The sequence below is a fragment of the Phyllobates terribilis genome, unplaced genomic scaffold, assembly GCF_046119375.1.
Source record: "Phyllobates terribilis strain yellow unplaced genomic scaffold, ASM4611937v1 Scaffold_2__4_contigs__length_985480577, whole genome shotgun sequence".
NCBI classification, from domain to species: Eukaryota; Metazoa; Chordata; class Amphibia; order Anura; family Dendrobatidae; genus Phyllobates; species Phyllobates terribilis.
Window position 1 is genome coordinate 22,675,257 of NW_027362762.1, and position 14,372 is coordinate 22,689,628.

The 14,372-nt window shown below is 55.8% G+C and overlaps 1 protein-coding gene across 2 annotated transcripts in view; it reads left to right on the forward strand.

Annotated features, from left to right (window-relative positions):
- Positions 1 to 14,136, forward strand: part of TRIM3 (tripartite motif containing 3) — a 116,583-nt gene extending 102,447 nt beyond the window's left edge. Inside the window, exons 12-13 of one of the 2 annotated variants that reach the window (XR_012264072.1) lie at positions 12,204 to 13,535; positions 13,605 to 14,136. Coding sequence is in view for 1 of the 2 variants with exons in the window: in XM_073661189.1 (XP_073517290.1) it covers positions 12,204 to 12,356 (153 nt within the window). In the remaining variant the exon portion in view is untranslated. Of the gene's footprint in view, positions 1 to 12,203 lie in introns of both variants that reach the window. The other variant, XM_073661189.1, reaches the window with a different exon arrangement.
- The last annotated feature ends 236 nt before the right edge of the window (positions 14,137 to 14,372 follow it).

A 14,372-nucleotide genomic window follows, 5' to 3' on the forward strand; every position in this document is an offset into this window, starting at 1 on the left:
TAACGCCCCCTCTCTTTATACATAGGAGTAGGCAGCACAATCTCAGCAGTGGTATAGCGCCTGCGCAGGACACATGTCCAGTAACGCCCCCTCTCTTTATACATAGGAGCAGGTGGCACAGTCTCAGCAGTGGTATAGCGCCTGCGCAGGGCTCACATCCAGTAACATCCCCTCTCTTTATACATAGGAGCAGGCAGCACAGTCTCAGCAGTGGTATAGCACCTGCGCAGGGCACACATCCAGTAACACCCCCTCTCTTTATACATAGGAGCAGGTGGCACAGTCTCGGCAGTGGTATAGCACCTGCGCAGGGCACACATCCAGTAACGCCCCCTCTCTTTATACATAGGAGCAGGCAGCACAGTCTCAGCAGTGGTATAGCACCTGCGCAGGGCACACATCCAGTAACACCCCCTCTCTTTATACATAGTAGCAGGTGGCACAGTCTCGGCAGTGGTATAGCACCTGCGCAGGGCACACATCCAGTAACACCCCCTCTCTTTATACATAGGAGCAGGCGGCACAGTCTCAGCAGTGGTATAGCACCTGCGCAGGGCACACATCCAGTAACATCCCCTCTCATTATACATAGGAGCAAGCAGCACAGTCTCAGCAGTGGTATAGCACCTGCGCAGGGCACACATCCAGTAACACCCCCTCTCTTTATACATAGGAACAGGCAGCACAGTCTCAGCAGTGGTATAGCACCTGCGCAGGGCACACATCCAGTAACATCCCATCTCTTTCTACATAGGAGCAGGCAGCACAGTCTCAGCAGTGGTATAGCGCCTGCGCAGGGCACACATCCAGTAACATCCCCTCTCTTTATACATAGGAGCAGGCAGCACAGTCTCAGCAGTGGTATAGCGCCTGCGCAGGGCACACATCCAGTAACATCCCCTCTCTTTATACATAGGAGCAGGCAGCACAGTCTCAGCAGTGGTATAGCGCCTGCGCAGGGCACACATCCAGTAACGTCCCCTCTCTTTATACATAGAAGCAGGCGGCACAGTCTCAGCAGTGGTATAGCGCCTGCGCAGGGCACACATCCAGTAACATCCCCTCTCTTTATACATAGGAGCAGGCAGCACAGTCTCAGCAGTGGTATAGCGCCTGCGCAGGGCACACTTCCAGTAACATCCCCTCTCTTTATACATAGGAGCAGGCAGCACAGTCTCAGCAGTGGTATAGCGCCTGCGCAGGGCACACATCCAGTAACGTCCCCTCTCTTTATACATAGAAGCAGGCGGCACAGTCTCAGCAGTGGTATAGCGCCTGCGCAGGGCACACATCCAGTAATACCCCCTCTCTTTATACATAGGAGCAGGCAGCACAATCTCAGCAGTGGTATAGCGCCTGCGCAGGACACATGTCCAGTAACGCCCCCTCTCTTTATACATAGGAGCAGGTGGCACAGTCTCAGCAGTGGTATAGCGCCTGCGCAGGGCACACGTCCAGTAACGTCCCCTCTCTTTATACATAGGAGCAGGCGGCACAGTCTCAGCAGTGGTATAGCACCTGCGCAGGGCACACATCCAGTAACGTCCCCTCTCTTTATACATAGGAGCAGGTGGCACAGTCTCAGCAGTGGTATAGCGCCTGCGCAGGGCACACATCCAGTAACATTCCCTCTCTTTATACATAGGAGCAGGCGGCACAGTCTCAGCAGTGGTATAGCGCCTGCGCAGGGCACACATCCAGTAACGCCCCCTCTCTTTATACATAGGAGCAGGCGGCACAGTCTCAGCAGTGGTATAGCGCCTGCGCAGGGCACACATCCAGTAACATCCCCTCTCTTTATACATAGGAGCAGGCGGCACAGTCTCAGCAGTGGTATAGCGCCTGCGCAGGGCACACATCCAGTAACGCCCCCTCTCTTTATACATAGGAGCAGGCGGCACAGTCTCAGCAGTGGTATAGCGCCTGCGCAGGGCACACATCCAGTAACGCCCCCTCTCTTTATACATAGGAGCAGGCGGCACAGTCTCAGCAGTGGTATAGCGCCTGCGCAGGGCACACATCCAGTAACATCCCCTCTCTTTATACATAGGAGCAGGCAGCACAGTCTCGGCAGTGGTATAGCGCCTGCGCAGGGCACACATCCAGTAACACCCCCTCTCTTTATACATAGGAGCAGGCAGCACAGTCTCGGCAGTGGTATAGCGCCTGCGCAGGGCACACATCCAGTAACACCCCCTCTCTTTATACATAGGAGCAGGCAGCACAGTCTCAGCTGTGGTATAGCACCTGCGCAGGGCACACATCCAGTAACACCCCCTCTCTTTATACATAGGAGCAGGCGGCACAGTCTCAGCAGTGGTATAGGGCCTGCGCAGGGCACACATCCAGTAACACCCCCTCTCTTTATACATAGGAGCAGATGGCACAGTCTCAGCAGTGGTATAGCGCCTGCGCAGGGCACACATCCAGTAACGCCCCCTCTCTTTATACATAGGAGCAGGTGGCACAGTCTCAGCAGTGGTATAGCGCCTGCGCAGGGCACACATCCAGTAACGCCCCCTCTCTTTATACATAGGAGCAGGCGGCACAGTCTCAGCAGTGGTATAGCGCCTGCGCAGGGCACACATCCAGTAACGCCCCCTCTCTTTATACATAGGAGCAGGCGGCACAGTCTCAGCAGTGGTATAGGGCCTGCGCAGGGCACACATCCAGTAACACCCCCTCTCTTTATACATAGGAGCAGATGGCACAGTCTCAGCAGTGGTATAGGGCCTGCGCAGGGCACACATCCAGTAACACCCCCTCTCTTTATACATAGGAGCAGATGGCACAGTCTCAGCAGTGGTATAGCGCCTGCGCAGGGCACACATCCAGTAACGCCCCCTCTCTTTATACATAGGAGCAGGTGGCACAGTCTCAGCAGTGGTATAGCGCCTGCGCAGGGCACACATCCAGTAACGCCCCCTCTCTTTATACATAGGAGCAGGTGGCACAGTCTCAGCAGTGGTATAGCGCCTGCGCAGGGCACACATCCAGTAACGCCCCCTCTCTTTATACATAGGAGCAGGCGGCACAGTCTCAGCAGTGGTATAGCGCCTGCGCAGGGCACACATCCAGTAGCGCCCCCTCTCTTTATACATAGGAGCAGGCAGCACAGTCTCAGCAGTGGTATAGCGCCTGCGCAGGGCACACATCCAGTAACATCCCCTCTCTTTATACATAGGAGCAGGCGGCACAGTCTCAGCAGTGGTATAGCGCCTGCGCAGGGCACACATCCAGTAGCACCCCCTCTCTTTATACATAGGAGCAGGCAGCACAGTCTCAGCAGTGGTATAGCACCTGCGCAGGGCACACATCCAGTAACATCCCCTCTCTTTATACATAGGAGCAGGCAGCACAGTCTCAGCAGCGGTATAGCGCCTGCGCAGGGCACACATCCAGTATCGCCCCCTCTCTTTATACATAGGAGCAGGCAGCACAGTCTCAGCAGTGGTATAGGGCCTGCGCAGGGCACACATCCAGTAACATCCCCTCTCTTTATACATAGGAGCAGGCGGCACAGTCTCAGCAGTGGTATAGCACCTGCGCAGGGCTCACATCCAGTAACGCCCCCTCTCTTTATACATAGGAGCAGGTGGCACAGTCTCAGCAGTGGTATAGCGCCTGCGCAGGGCACACATCCAGTAACATCCCCTCTCTTTATACATAGGAGCAGGCAGCACAGTCTCAGCAGTGGTATAGCACCTGCGCAGGGCACACATCCAGTAACATCCCCTCTCTTTATACATAGGAGCAGGCGGCACAGTCTTAGCAGTGGTATAGCACCTGCGCAGGGCACACATCCAGTAACATCCCCTCTCTTTATACATAGGAGCAGGCAGCACAGTCTCAGCAGTGGTATAGCACCTGCGCAGGGCACACATCCAGTAACATCCCCTCTCTTTATACATAGGAGCAGGCAGCACAGTCTCAGCAGCGGTATAGCGCCTGCGCAGGGCACACATCCAGTATCGCCCCCTCTCTTTATACATAGGAGCAGGCAGCACAGTCTCAGCAGTGGTATAGGGCCTGCGCAGGGCACACATCCAGTAACACCCCCTCTCTTTATACATAGGAGCAGGCGGCACAGTCTCAGCTGTGGTATAGCACCTGCGCAGGGCACACATCCAGTAACATCCCCTTTCTTTATACATAGGAGCAGGCGGCACAGTCTCAGCAGTGGTATAGCGCCTGCGCAGGGCACACATCCAGTAACATCCCCTCTCTTTATACATAGGAGCAGGCAGCACAGTCTCAGCAGTGGTATAGCGCCTACGCAGGGCTCACATCCAGTAACGCCCCCTCTCTTTATACATAGGAGCAGGCAGCACAGTCTCAGCAGTGGTATAGCGCCTGCGCAGGACACACATCCAGTAGCATCCCCTCTCTTTATACATAGGAGCAGGTGGCACAGTCTCAGCAGTGGTATAGCGCCTGCGCAGGGCACACATCCAGTAACGTCCCCTCTCTTTTTATACATAGGAGCAGGTGGCACAGTCTCAGCAGTGGTATAGCACCTGCGCAGGGCACACATCCAGTAACGTCCCCTCTCTTTATACATAGGAGCAGGTGGCACAGTCTCAGCAGCGGTATAGCGCCTGCGCAGGGCACACATCCAGTAACGTCCCCTCTCTTTATACATAGGAGTAGGCGGCACAGTCTCAGCAGTGGTATAGCACCTGCGCAGGGCACACATCCAGTAACATCCCCTCTCTTTATACATAGGAGCAGGTGGCACAGTCTCAGCAGTGGTATAGCGCCTGCGCAGGGCACACATCCAGTAACGTCCTCTCTCTTTATACATAGGAGCAGGCGGCACAGTCTCAGCAGTGGTATAGCGCCTACGCAGGGCTCACATCCAGTAACGCCCCCTCTCTTTATACATAGGAGCAGGCAGCACAGTCTCAGCAGTGGTATAGCGCCTGCGCAGGACACACATCCAGTAGCATCCCCTCTCTTTATACATAGGAGCAGGTGGCACAGTCTCAGCAGTGGTATAGCGCCTGCGCAGGGCACACATCCAGTAACGTCCCCTCTCTTTTTATACATAGGAGCAGGCGGCACAGTCTCAGCAGTGGTATAGCACCTGCGCAGGGCACACATCCAGTAACGTCCCCTCTCTTTATACATAGGAGCAGGTGGCACAGTCTCAGCAGCGGTATAGCGCCTGCGCAGGGCACACATCCAGTAACGTCCCCTCTCTTTATACATAGGAGCAGGCGGCACAGTCTCAGCAGTGGTATAGCACCTGCGCAGGGCACACATCCAGTAACGTCCCCTCTCTTTATACATAGGAGCAGGTGGCACAGTCTCAGCAGTGGTATAGCGCCTGCGCAGGGCACACATCCAGTAACGTCCTCTCTCTTTATACATAGGAGCAGGTGGCACAGTCTCAGCAGCGGTATAGCGCCTGCGCAGGGCACACATCCACTAACGTCCCCTCTCTTTATACATAGGAGCAGGCGGCACAGTCTCAGCAGTGGTATAGCGCCTGCGCAGGGCACACATCCAGTAACGTCCCCTCTCTTTATACATAGGAGCAGGCAGCACAGTCTCAGCAGTGGTATAGCACCTGCGCAGGGCACACATCCAGTAACTCCCCCTCTCTTTATACATAGGAGCAGGCAGCACAGTCTCAGCAGCGGTATAGCGCCTGCGCAGGGCACACATCCAGTAACGCCCCCTCTCTTTATACATAGGAGCAGGCAGCACAGTCTCAGCAGTGGTATAGCGCCTCCGCAGGGCACACATCCAGTAGCGCCCCCTCTCTTTATACATAGGAGCAGGCGGCACAGTCTCAGCAGTGGTATAGCGCCTGCGCAGGGCTCACATCCAGTAACGCCCCCTCTCTTTATACATAGGAGCAGGCAGCACAGTCTCAGCAGTGGTATAGCGCCTGCGTAGGACACACATCCAGTAACATCCCCTCTCTTTATACATAGGAGCAGGCAGTACAATCTCAGCAGTGGTATAGCGCCTGCGCAGGGCACACATCCAGTAACATCCACTCTCTTTATACATAGGAGCAGGCGGCACAGTCTCAGCAGTGGTATAGCGCCTGCGCAGGGCACACATCCAGTAACGCCTCCTCTCTTTATACATAGGAGCAGGCGGCACAGTCTCAGCAGTGGTATAGCGCCTGCGCAGGGCACACATCCAGTAACATCCCCTCTCTTTATACATAGGAGCAGGCAGCACAGTCTCGGCAGTGGTATAGCGCCTGCGCAGGGCACACATCCAGTAACACCCCCTCTCTTTATACATAGGAGCAGGCAGCACAGTCTCGGCAGTGGTATAGCGCCTGCGCAGGGCACACATCCAGTAACACCCCCTCTCTTTATACATAGGAGCAGGCAGCACAGTCTCAGCTGTGGTATAGCACCTGCGCAGGGCACACATCCAGTAACACCCCCTCTCTTTATACATAGGAGCAGGCGGCACAGTCTCAGCAGTGGTATAGGGCCTGCGCAGGGCACACATCCAGTAACACCCCCTCTCTTTATACATAGGAGCAGATGGCACAGTCTCAGCAGTGGTATAGCGCCTGCGCAGGGCACACATCCAGTAACGCCCCCTCTCTTTATACATAGGAGCAGGTGGCACAGTCTCAGCAGTGGTATAGCGCCTGCGCAGGGCACACATCCAGTAACGCCCCCTCTCTTTATACATAGGAGCAGGCGGCACAGTCTCAGCAGTGGTATAGCGCCTGCGCAGGGCACACATCCAGTAACGCCCCCTCTCTTTATACATAGGAGCAGGCGGCACAGTCTCAGCAGTGGTATAGGGCCTGCGCAGGGCACACATCCAGTAACATTCCCTCTCTTTATACATAGGAGCAGATGGCACAGTCTCAGCAGTGGTATAGGGCCTGCGCAGGGCACACATCCAGTAACACCCCCTCTCTTTATACATAGGAGCAGGTGGCACAGTCTCAGCAGTGGTATAGCGCCTGCGCAGGGCACACATCCAGTAACGCCCCCTCTCTTTATACATAGGAGCAGGCGGCACAGTCTCAGCAGTGGTATAGCGCCTGCGCAGGGCACACATCCAGTAACGCCCCCTCTCTTTATACATAGGAGCAGGCGGCACAGTCTCAGCAGTGGTATAGCGCCTGCGCAGGGCACACATCCAGTAGCGCCCCCTCTCTTTATACATAGGAGCAGGCAGCACAGTCTCAGCAGTGGTATAGCGCCTGCGCAGGGCACACATCCAGTAACATCCCCTCTCTTTATACATAGGAGCAGGCGGCACAGTCTCAGCAGTGGTATAGCGCCTGCGCAGGGCACACATCCAGTAGCACCCCCTCTCTTTATACATAGGAGCAGGCAGCACAGTCTCAGCAGTGGTATAGCACCTGCGCAGGGCACACATCCAGTAACATCCCCTCTCTTTATACATAGGAGCAGGCAGCACAGTCTCAGCAGCGGTATAGCGCCTGCGCAGGGCACACATCCAGTATCGCCCCCTCTCTTTATACATAGGAGCAGGCAGCACAGTCTCAGCAGTGGTATAGGGCCTGCGCAGGGCACACATCCAGTAACATCCCCTCTCTTTATACATAGGAGCAGGCGGCACAGTCTCAGCAGTGGTATAGCACCTGCGCAGGGCTCACATCCAGTAACGCCCCCTCTCTTTATACATAGGAGCAGGTGGCACAGTCTCAGCAGTGGTATAGCGCCTGCGCAGGGCACACATCCAGTAACATCCCCTCTCTTTATACATAGGAGCAGGCAGCACAGTCTCAGCAGTGGTATAGCACCTGCGCAGGGCACACATCCAGTAACATCCCCTCTCTTTATACATAGGAGCAGGCGGCACAGTCTTAGCAGTGGTATAGCACCTGCGCAGGGCACACATCCAGTAACATCCCCTCTCTTTATACATAGGAGCAGGCAGCACAGTCTCAGCAGTGGTATAGCACCTGCGCAGGGCACACATCCAGTAACATCCCCTCTCTTTATACATAGGAGCAGGCAGCACAGTCTCAGCAGCGGTATAGCGCCTGCGCAGGGCACACATCCAGTATCGCCCCCTCTCTTTATACATAGGAGCAGGCAGCACAGTCTCAGCAGTGGTATAGGGCCTGCGCAGGGCACACATCCAGTAACACCCCCTCTCTTTATACATAGGAGCAGGCGGCACAGTCTCAGCTGTGGTATAGCACCTGCGCAGGGCACACATCCAGTAACATCCCCTTTCTTTATACATAGGAGCAGGCGGCACAGTCTCAGCAGTGGTATAGCGCCTGCGCAGGGCACACATCCAGTAACATCCCCTCTCTTTATACATAGGAGCAGGCGGCACAGTCTCCGCAGTGGTATAGCGCCTGCGCAGGGCACACATCCAGTAACATCCCCTCTCTTTATACATAGGAGCAGGCAGCACAGTCTCAGCAGTGGTATAGCGCCTACGCAGGGCTCACATCCAGTAACGCCCCCTCTCTTTATACATAGGAGCAGGCAGCACAGTCTCAGCAGTGGTATAGCGCCTGCGCAGGACACACATCCAGTAGCATCCCCTCTCTTTATACATAGGAGCAGGTGGCACAGTCTCAGCAGTGGTATAGCGCCTGCGCAGGGCACACATCCAGTAACGTCCCCTCTCTTTTTATACATAGGAGCAGGTGGCACAGTCTCAGCAGTGGTATAGCACCTGCGCAGGGCACACATCCAGTAACGTCCCCTCTCTTTATACATAGGAGCAGGTGGCACAGTCTCAGCAGCGGTATAGCGCCTGCGCAGGGCACACATCCAGTAACGTCCCCTCTCTTTATACATAGGAGTAGGCGGCACAGTCTCAGCAGTGGTATAGCACCTGCGCAGGGCACACATCCAGTAACATCCCCTCTCTTTATACATAGGAGCAGGTGGCACAGTCTCAGCAGTGGTATAGCGCCTGCGCAGGGCACACATCCAGTAACGTCCTCTCTCTTTATACATAGGAGCAGGCGGCACAGTCTCAGCAGTGGTATAGCGCCTACGCAGGGCTCACATCCAGTAACGCCCCCTCTCTTTATACATAGGAGCAGGCAGCACAGTCTCAGCAGTGGTATAGCGCCTGCGCAGGACACACATCCAGTAGCATCCCCTCTCTTTATACATAGGAGCAGGTGGCACAGTCTCAGCAGTGGTATAGCGCCTGCGCAGGGCACACATCCAGTAACGTCCCCTCTCTTTTTATACATAGGAGCAGGCGGCACAGTCTCAGCAGTGGTATAGCACCTGCGCAGGGCACACATCCAGTAACGTCCCCTCTCTTTATACATAGGAGCAGGTGGCACAGTCTCAGCAGCGGTATAGCGCCTGCGCAGGGCACACATCCAGTAACGTCCCCTCTCTTTATACATAGGAGCAGGCGGCACAGTCCCAGCAGTGGTATAGCACCTGCGCAGGGCACACATCCAGTAACGTCCCCTCTCTTTATACATAGGAGCAGGTGGCACAGTCTCAGCAGTGGTATAGCGCCTGCGCAGGGCACACATCCAGTAACGTCCTCTCTCTTTATACATAGGAGCAGGTGGCACAGTCTCAGCAGCGGTATAGCGCCTGCGCAGGGCACACATCCACTAACGTCCCCTCTCTTTATACATAGGAGCAGGCGGCACAGTCTCAGCAGTGGTATAGCGCCTGCGCAGGGCACACATCCAGTAACGTCCCCTCTCTTTATACATAGGAGCAGGCAGCACAGTCTCAGCAGTGGTATAGCACCTGCGCAGGGCACACATCCAGTAACTCCCCCTCTCTTTATACATAGGAGCAGGCAGCACAGTCTCAGCAGCGGTATAGCGCCTGCGCAGGGCACACATCCAGTAACGCCCCCTCTCTTTATACATAGGAGCAGGCAGCACAGTCTCAGCAGTGGTATAGCGCCTCCGCAGGGCACACATCCAGTAGCGCCCCCTCTCTTTATACATAGGAGCAGGCGGCACAGTCTCAGCAGTGGTATAGCGCCTGCGCAGGGCTCACATCCAGTAACGCCCCCTCTCTTTATACATAGGAGCAGGCAGCACAGTCTCAGCAGTGGTATAGCGCCTGCGTAGGACACACATCCAGTAACATCCCCTCTCTTTATACATAGGAGCAGGCAGTACAATCTCAGCAGTGGTATAGCGCCTGCGCAGGGCACACATCCAGTAACATCCACTCTCTTTATACATAGGAGCAGGCGGCACAGTCTCAGCAGTGGTATAGCGCCTGCGCAGGGCACACATCCAGTAACATCCCCTCTCTTTATACATAGGAGCAGGCAGCACAGTCTCGGCAGCGGTATAGCGCCTGCGCAGGACACACATCCAGTAACGCCCCCTCTCTTTATACATAGGAGCAGGCAGCACAGTCTCGGCAGCGGTATAGTGCCTGCGCAGGGCACACATCCAGTAACGCCCCCTCTCTTTATACATAGGAGCAGGCAGCACAGTCTCAGCAGCGGTATAGCACCTGCGCAGGGCACACATCCAGTAACGTCCTCTCTCTTTATACATAGAAGCAGGCAGCACAGTCTCAGCAGTGGTATAGCGCCTGCGCAGGGCACACATCCAGTAACGCCCCCTCTCTTTATACATAGGAGTAGGCAGCACAGTCTCAGCAGTGGTATAGCGCCTGCGCAGGGCACACATCCAGTAACGTCCCCTCTCTTTATACATAGGAGCAGGCGGCACAGTCTCAGCAGTGGTATAGCACCTGCGCAGGGCACACATCCAGTAACATCCCCTCTCTTTATACATAGGAGCAGGTGGCACAGTCTCAGCAGTGGTATAGCGCCTGCGCAGGGCACACATCCAGTAACGTCCTCTCTCTTTATACATAGGAGCAGGCGGCACAGTCTCAGCAGTGGTATAGCGCCTACGCAGGGCTCACATCCAGTAACGCCCCCTCTCTTTATACATAGGAGCAGGCAGCACAGTCTCAGCAGTGGTATAGCGCCTGCGCAGGACACACATCCAGTAGCATCCCCTCTCTTTATACATAGGAGCAGGTGGCACAGTCTCAGCAGTGGTATAGCGCCTGCGCAGGGCACACATCCAGTAACGTCCCCTCTCTTTATACATAGGAGCAGGTGGCACAGTCTCAGCAGCGGTATAGCGCCTGCGCAGGGCACACATCCAGTAACGTCCCCTCTCTTTATACATAGGAGCAGGCGGCACAGTCTCAGCAGTGGTATAGCACCTGCGCAGGTCACACATCCAGTAACGTCCCCTCTCTTTATACATAGGAGCAGGTGGCACAGTCTCAGCAGTGGTATAGCGCCTGCGCAGGGCACACATCCAGTTTCGTCCTCTCTCTTTATACATAGGAGCAGGTGGCACAGTCTCAGCAGCGGTATAGCGCCTGCGCAGGGCACACATCCACTAACGTCCCCTCTCTTTATACATAGGAGCAGGCGGCACAGTCTCAGCAGTGGTATAGCGCCTGCGCAGGGCACACATCCAGTAACGTCCCCTCTCTTTATACATAGGAGCAGGCAGCACAGTCTCAGCAGTGGTATAGCACCTGCGCAGGGCACACATCCAGTAACTCCCCCTCTCTTTATACATAGGAGCAGGCAGCACAGTCTCAGCAGCGGTATAGCGCCTGCGCAGGGCACACATCCAGTAACGCCCCCTCTCTTTATACATAGGAGCAGGCAGCACAGTCTCAGCAGTGGTATAGCGCCTCCGCAGGGCACACATCCAGTAGCGCCCCCTCTCTTTATACATAGGAGCAGGCGGCACAGTCTCAGCAGTGGTATAGCGCCTGCGCAGGGCTCACATCCAGTAACGCCCCCTCTCTTTATACATAGGAGCAGGCAGCACAGTCTCAGCAGTGGTATAGCGCCTGCATAGGACACACATCCAGTAACATCCCCTCTCTTTATACATAGGAGCAGGCAGTACAATCTCAGCAGTGGTATAGCGCCTGCGCAGGGCACACATCCAGTAACGCCCCCTCTCTTTATACAGAGGAGCAGGTGGCACAGTCTCGGCAGCGGTATAGCGCCTGCGCAGGGCTCACATCCAGTAACGCCCCTTCTCTTTATACATAGGAGCAGGTGGCACAGTCTCGGCAGCGGTATAGCGCCTGCGCAGGACACACATCCAGTAACATCCCCTCTCTTTATACATAGGAGCAGGTGGCACAGTCTCAGCAGCGGTATAGCGCCTGCGCAGGACACATGTCTAATAACGCCTCCTTTTCTCTCCCATCCTCCATCTTGTCCTCTTCCAGGTGTTTGACAGCTCCGGCTCGTTCCTGTCCTACATTAACACCATGGCTGACCCTCTGTACGGCCCGCAGGGGCTGGCGCTCACCTCTGATGGTCATGTGGTGGTTGCTGACTCGGGAAACCATTGCTTCAAGGTCTACAGGTATCTGCAGTGATGTTGTGGGACAGGAGGCTCAGCGGGCACAGCAGCCCGCGGCATGTACATGATGTCTGCCCGCTCCATGTGTTCATCCTGAAGTGGTGTTTCCTCGTCCATTCTACGCCGCCAGTTCCTTGTCCTAGTGCCCGACGCTGCGGTGCCCTCTGTGTTCTGCCAAACGACCTCTGCTCAGCACAACTGGCGTCTGTGTCCTCTGCTTCCCTGTGCCCTCTGCCCGGAGATCTTCCTGCTCCGCTTTCTCCCCGTGCTATGGACGCTGCTCAATGTTTACTACGTGTCAGAGAGGACGGTGGGCGCTGTCTCCTCCGCGCTGCTTACAGGCTGTCCGGACTGACGGTGGAGGATGGATCGGCTCCTGCTCGCTGCACCGCGCGGCTGCTGATGATGGCGGCGGCTCTCTGATATTTGCACTGATTATGTATTATGATGGATGCTGTTATGTCTGCCGGTAGGATGTGCTCTGGATGGGGCTACACCCAGGGTCACCCCTCTGCCGAGGTGGCCACAAGGACACAGGAGCTCCTGCAAGGTAAACAGGGTCTCGGCTGGTTACAGGGTTTCCCAGCATGCAGTTCTCCGAGGTTCCACCTATGTGGTGGCACCGGCTGTGGCACCTGTGAGCTCTGGGGCGCAGTGGCCCCGCTGTTATGGAAGCTGTTGTGGTGGTGATTGTGCCCGCGCCTGGGTGCCGGTCGGTAAGTTATCATTGTGATTGGTGTTTCAGCTGCCGTGGTGCCAAATGCTGCAGCCATGTCCGCCTCCATCTGGTGGTCTTCTTCTCGGCCCTATGGGTCGGGGGAGGTCCGTAGGTGGGGGTGTTGCCATCTGTTTTTTTACTTTTGTTTTATTACATCTTCACTGTTTTTATATTTAGTTTTTTTTTACATTTCCTTTGTCCGCACATCATGAATGTAAGGTCCCGCTTCTGCCACATCACAAGCATGAACGGCCGGGCCCCATGTGGTGGGGGGTGAATGTGTCCAGGGGCCCGGGCTGCAGGTGGAGCAGAGCTGAATGTGTCACTGGCCTGTGTAGATATGCAGATGTGCAGTCCCATGTAAGCCACCATGTGTCTGGCTCGGCGCCCCCTTTTGTCAGTGTGGGTGCTTCTGAGGGATCTGATCCTGTCTCAGAGCAGTAATCCTTACATGGGTTCAATGGGATTGGAGCCCCGGTCTCCCGGAGGCCGCCGTCGAGGTCTCCCGGAGGCCGCCGTCGAGGTCTCCCGGAGGCCGCCGTCGAGGTCTCCCGGAGGCCGCCGTCGAGGTCTCCCGGAGGCCGCCGTCGAGGTCTCCCGGAGGCCGCCGCTGAGGTCTCCCGCAGGCCGCTGTCACTCGTCTCTGCTCCTGACATCTTTTGCCTGGGTCTCCTCGTCAGATTTTTTGCCATATCTTTTGGGGGAGCTATTGCTGGAAAACCTTCCACAAGAAAGAGCAGCGACCGGAAGTGATGATAATGCCCCATAATCCAGTGCGGCAGAGCTGTGCACCTGTCGGGCGTGCTGCAGGTGTGATGCAGAACAGACGCTGCGGTGGCCATGTTACCCAGCGCACCCCCCTGTATAAATCTGCTGCAGCCCCACTGTGTGTCCTTGTGTAGGACAGGGTTGCAGACTAGAGTGTAAGCTCTGCGGTCCGGGTATGTATGAATGTGAGGATGGTGCAGGACGATGCTGGGACCTGTGGATCTATTGCATGGGCCTGACCTTTGTATTATACATGATGGATGATGACAGGATTGAACAGCTCGCTGCAAATAAACCCATCCCCCACCTCGTCCCGTCTGGTGCCTTCTCCTCCGCGGGCCAGTGAGGCCGTGTGCTCTGCTGTAGTGCATTGTGGGAATTGTAGTGTAATAATGACCCGCGCTCCACTGCGGCCGTTGCAAAGATCTGGTATCTTCTACTACACTGCAGCCTGAGCCGCCATAACGGAGTAGTGCTCCACAGCGGCACACCACAGTGGCACTCCACAGCGGCACTCCACCGCGGCATACTAGATGGATGGTTCCA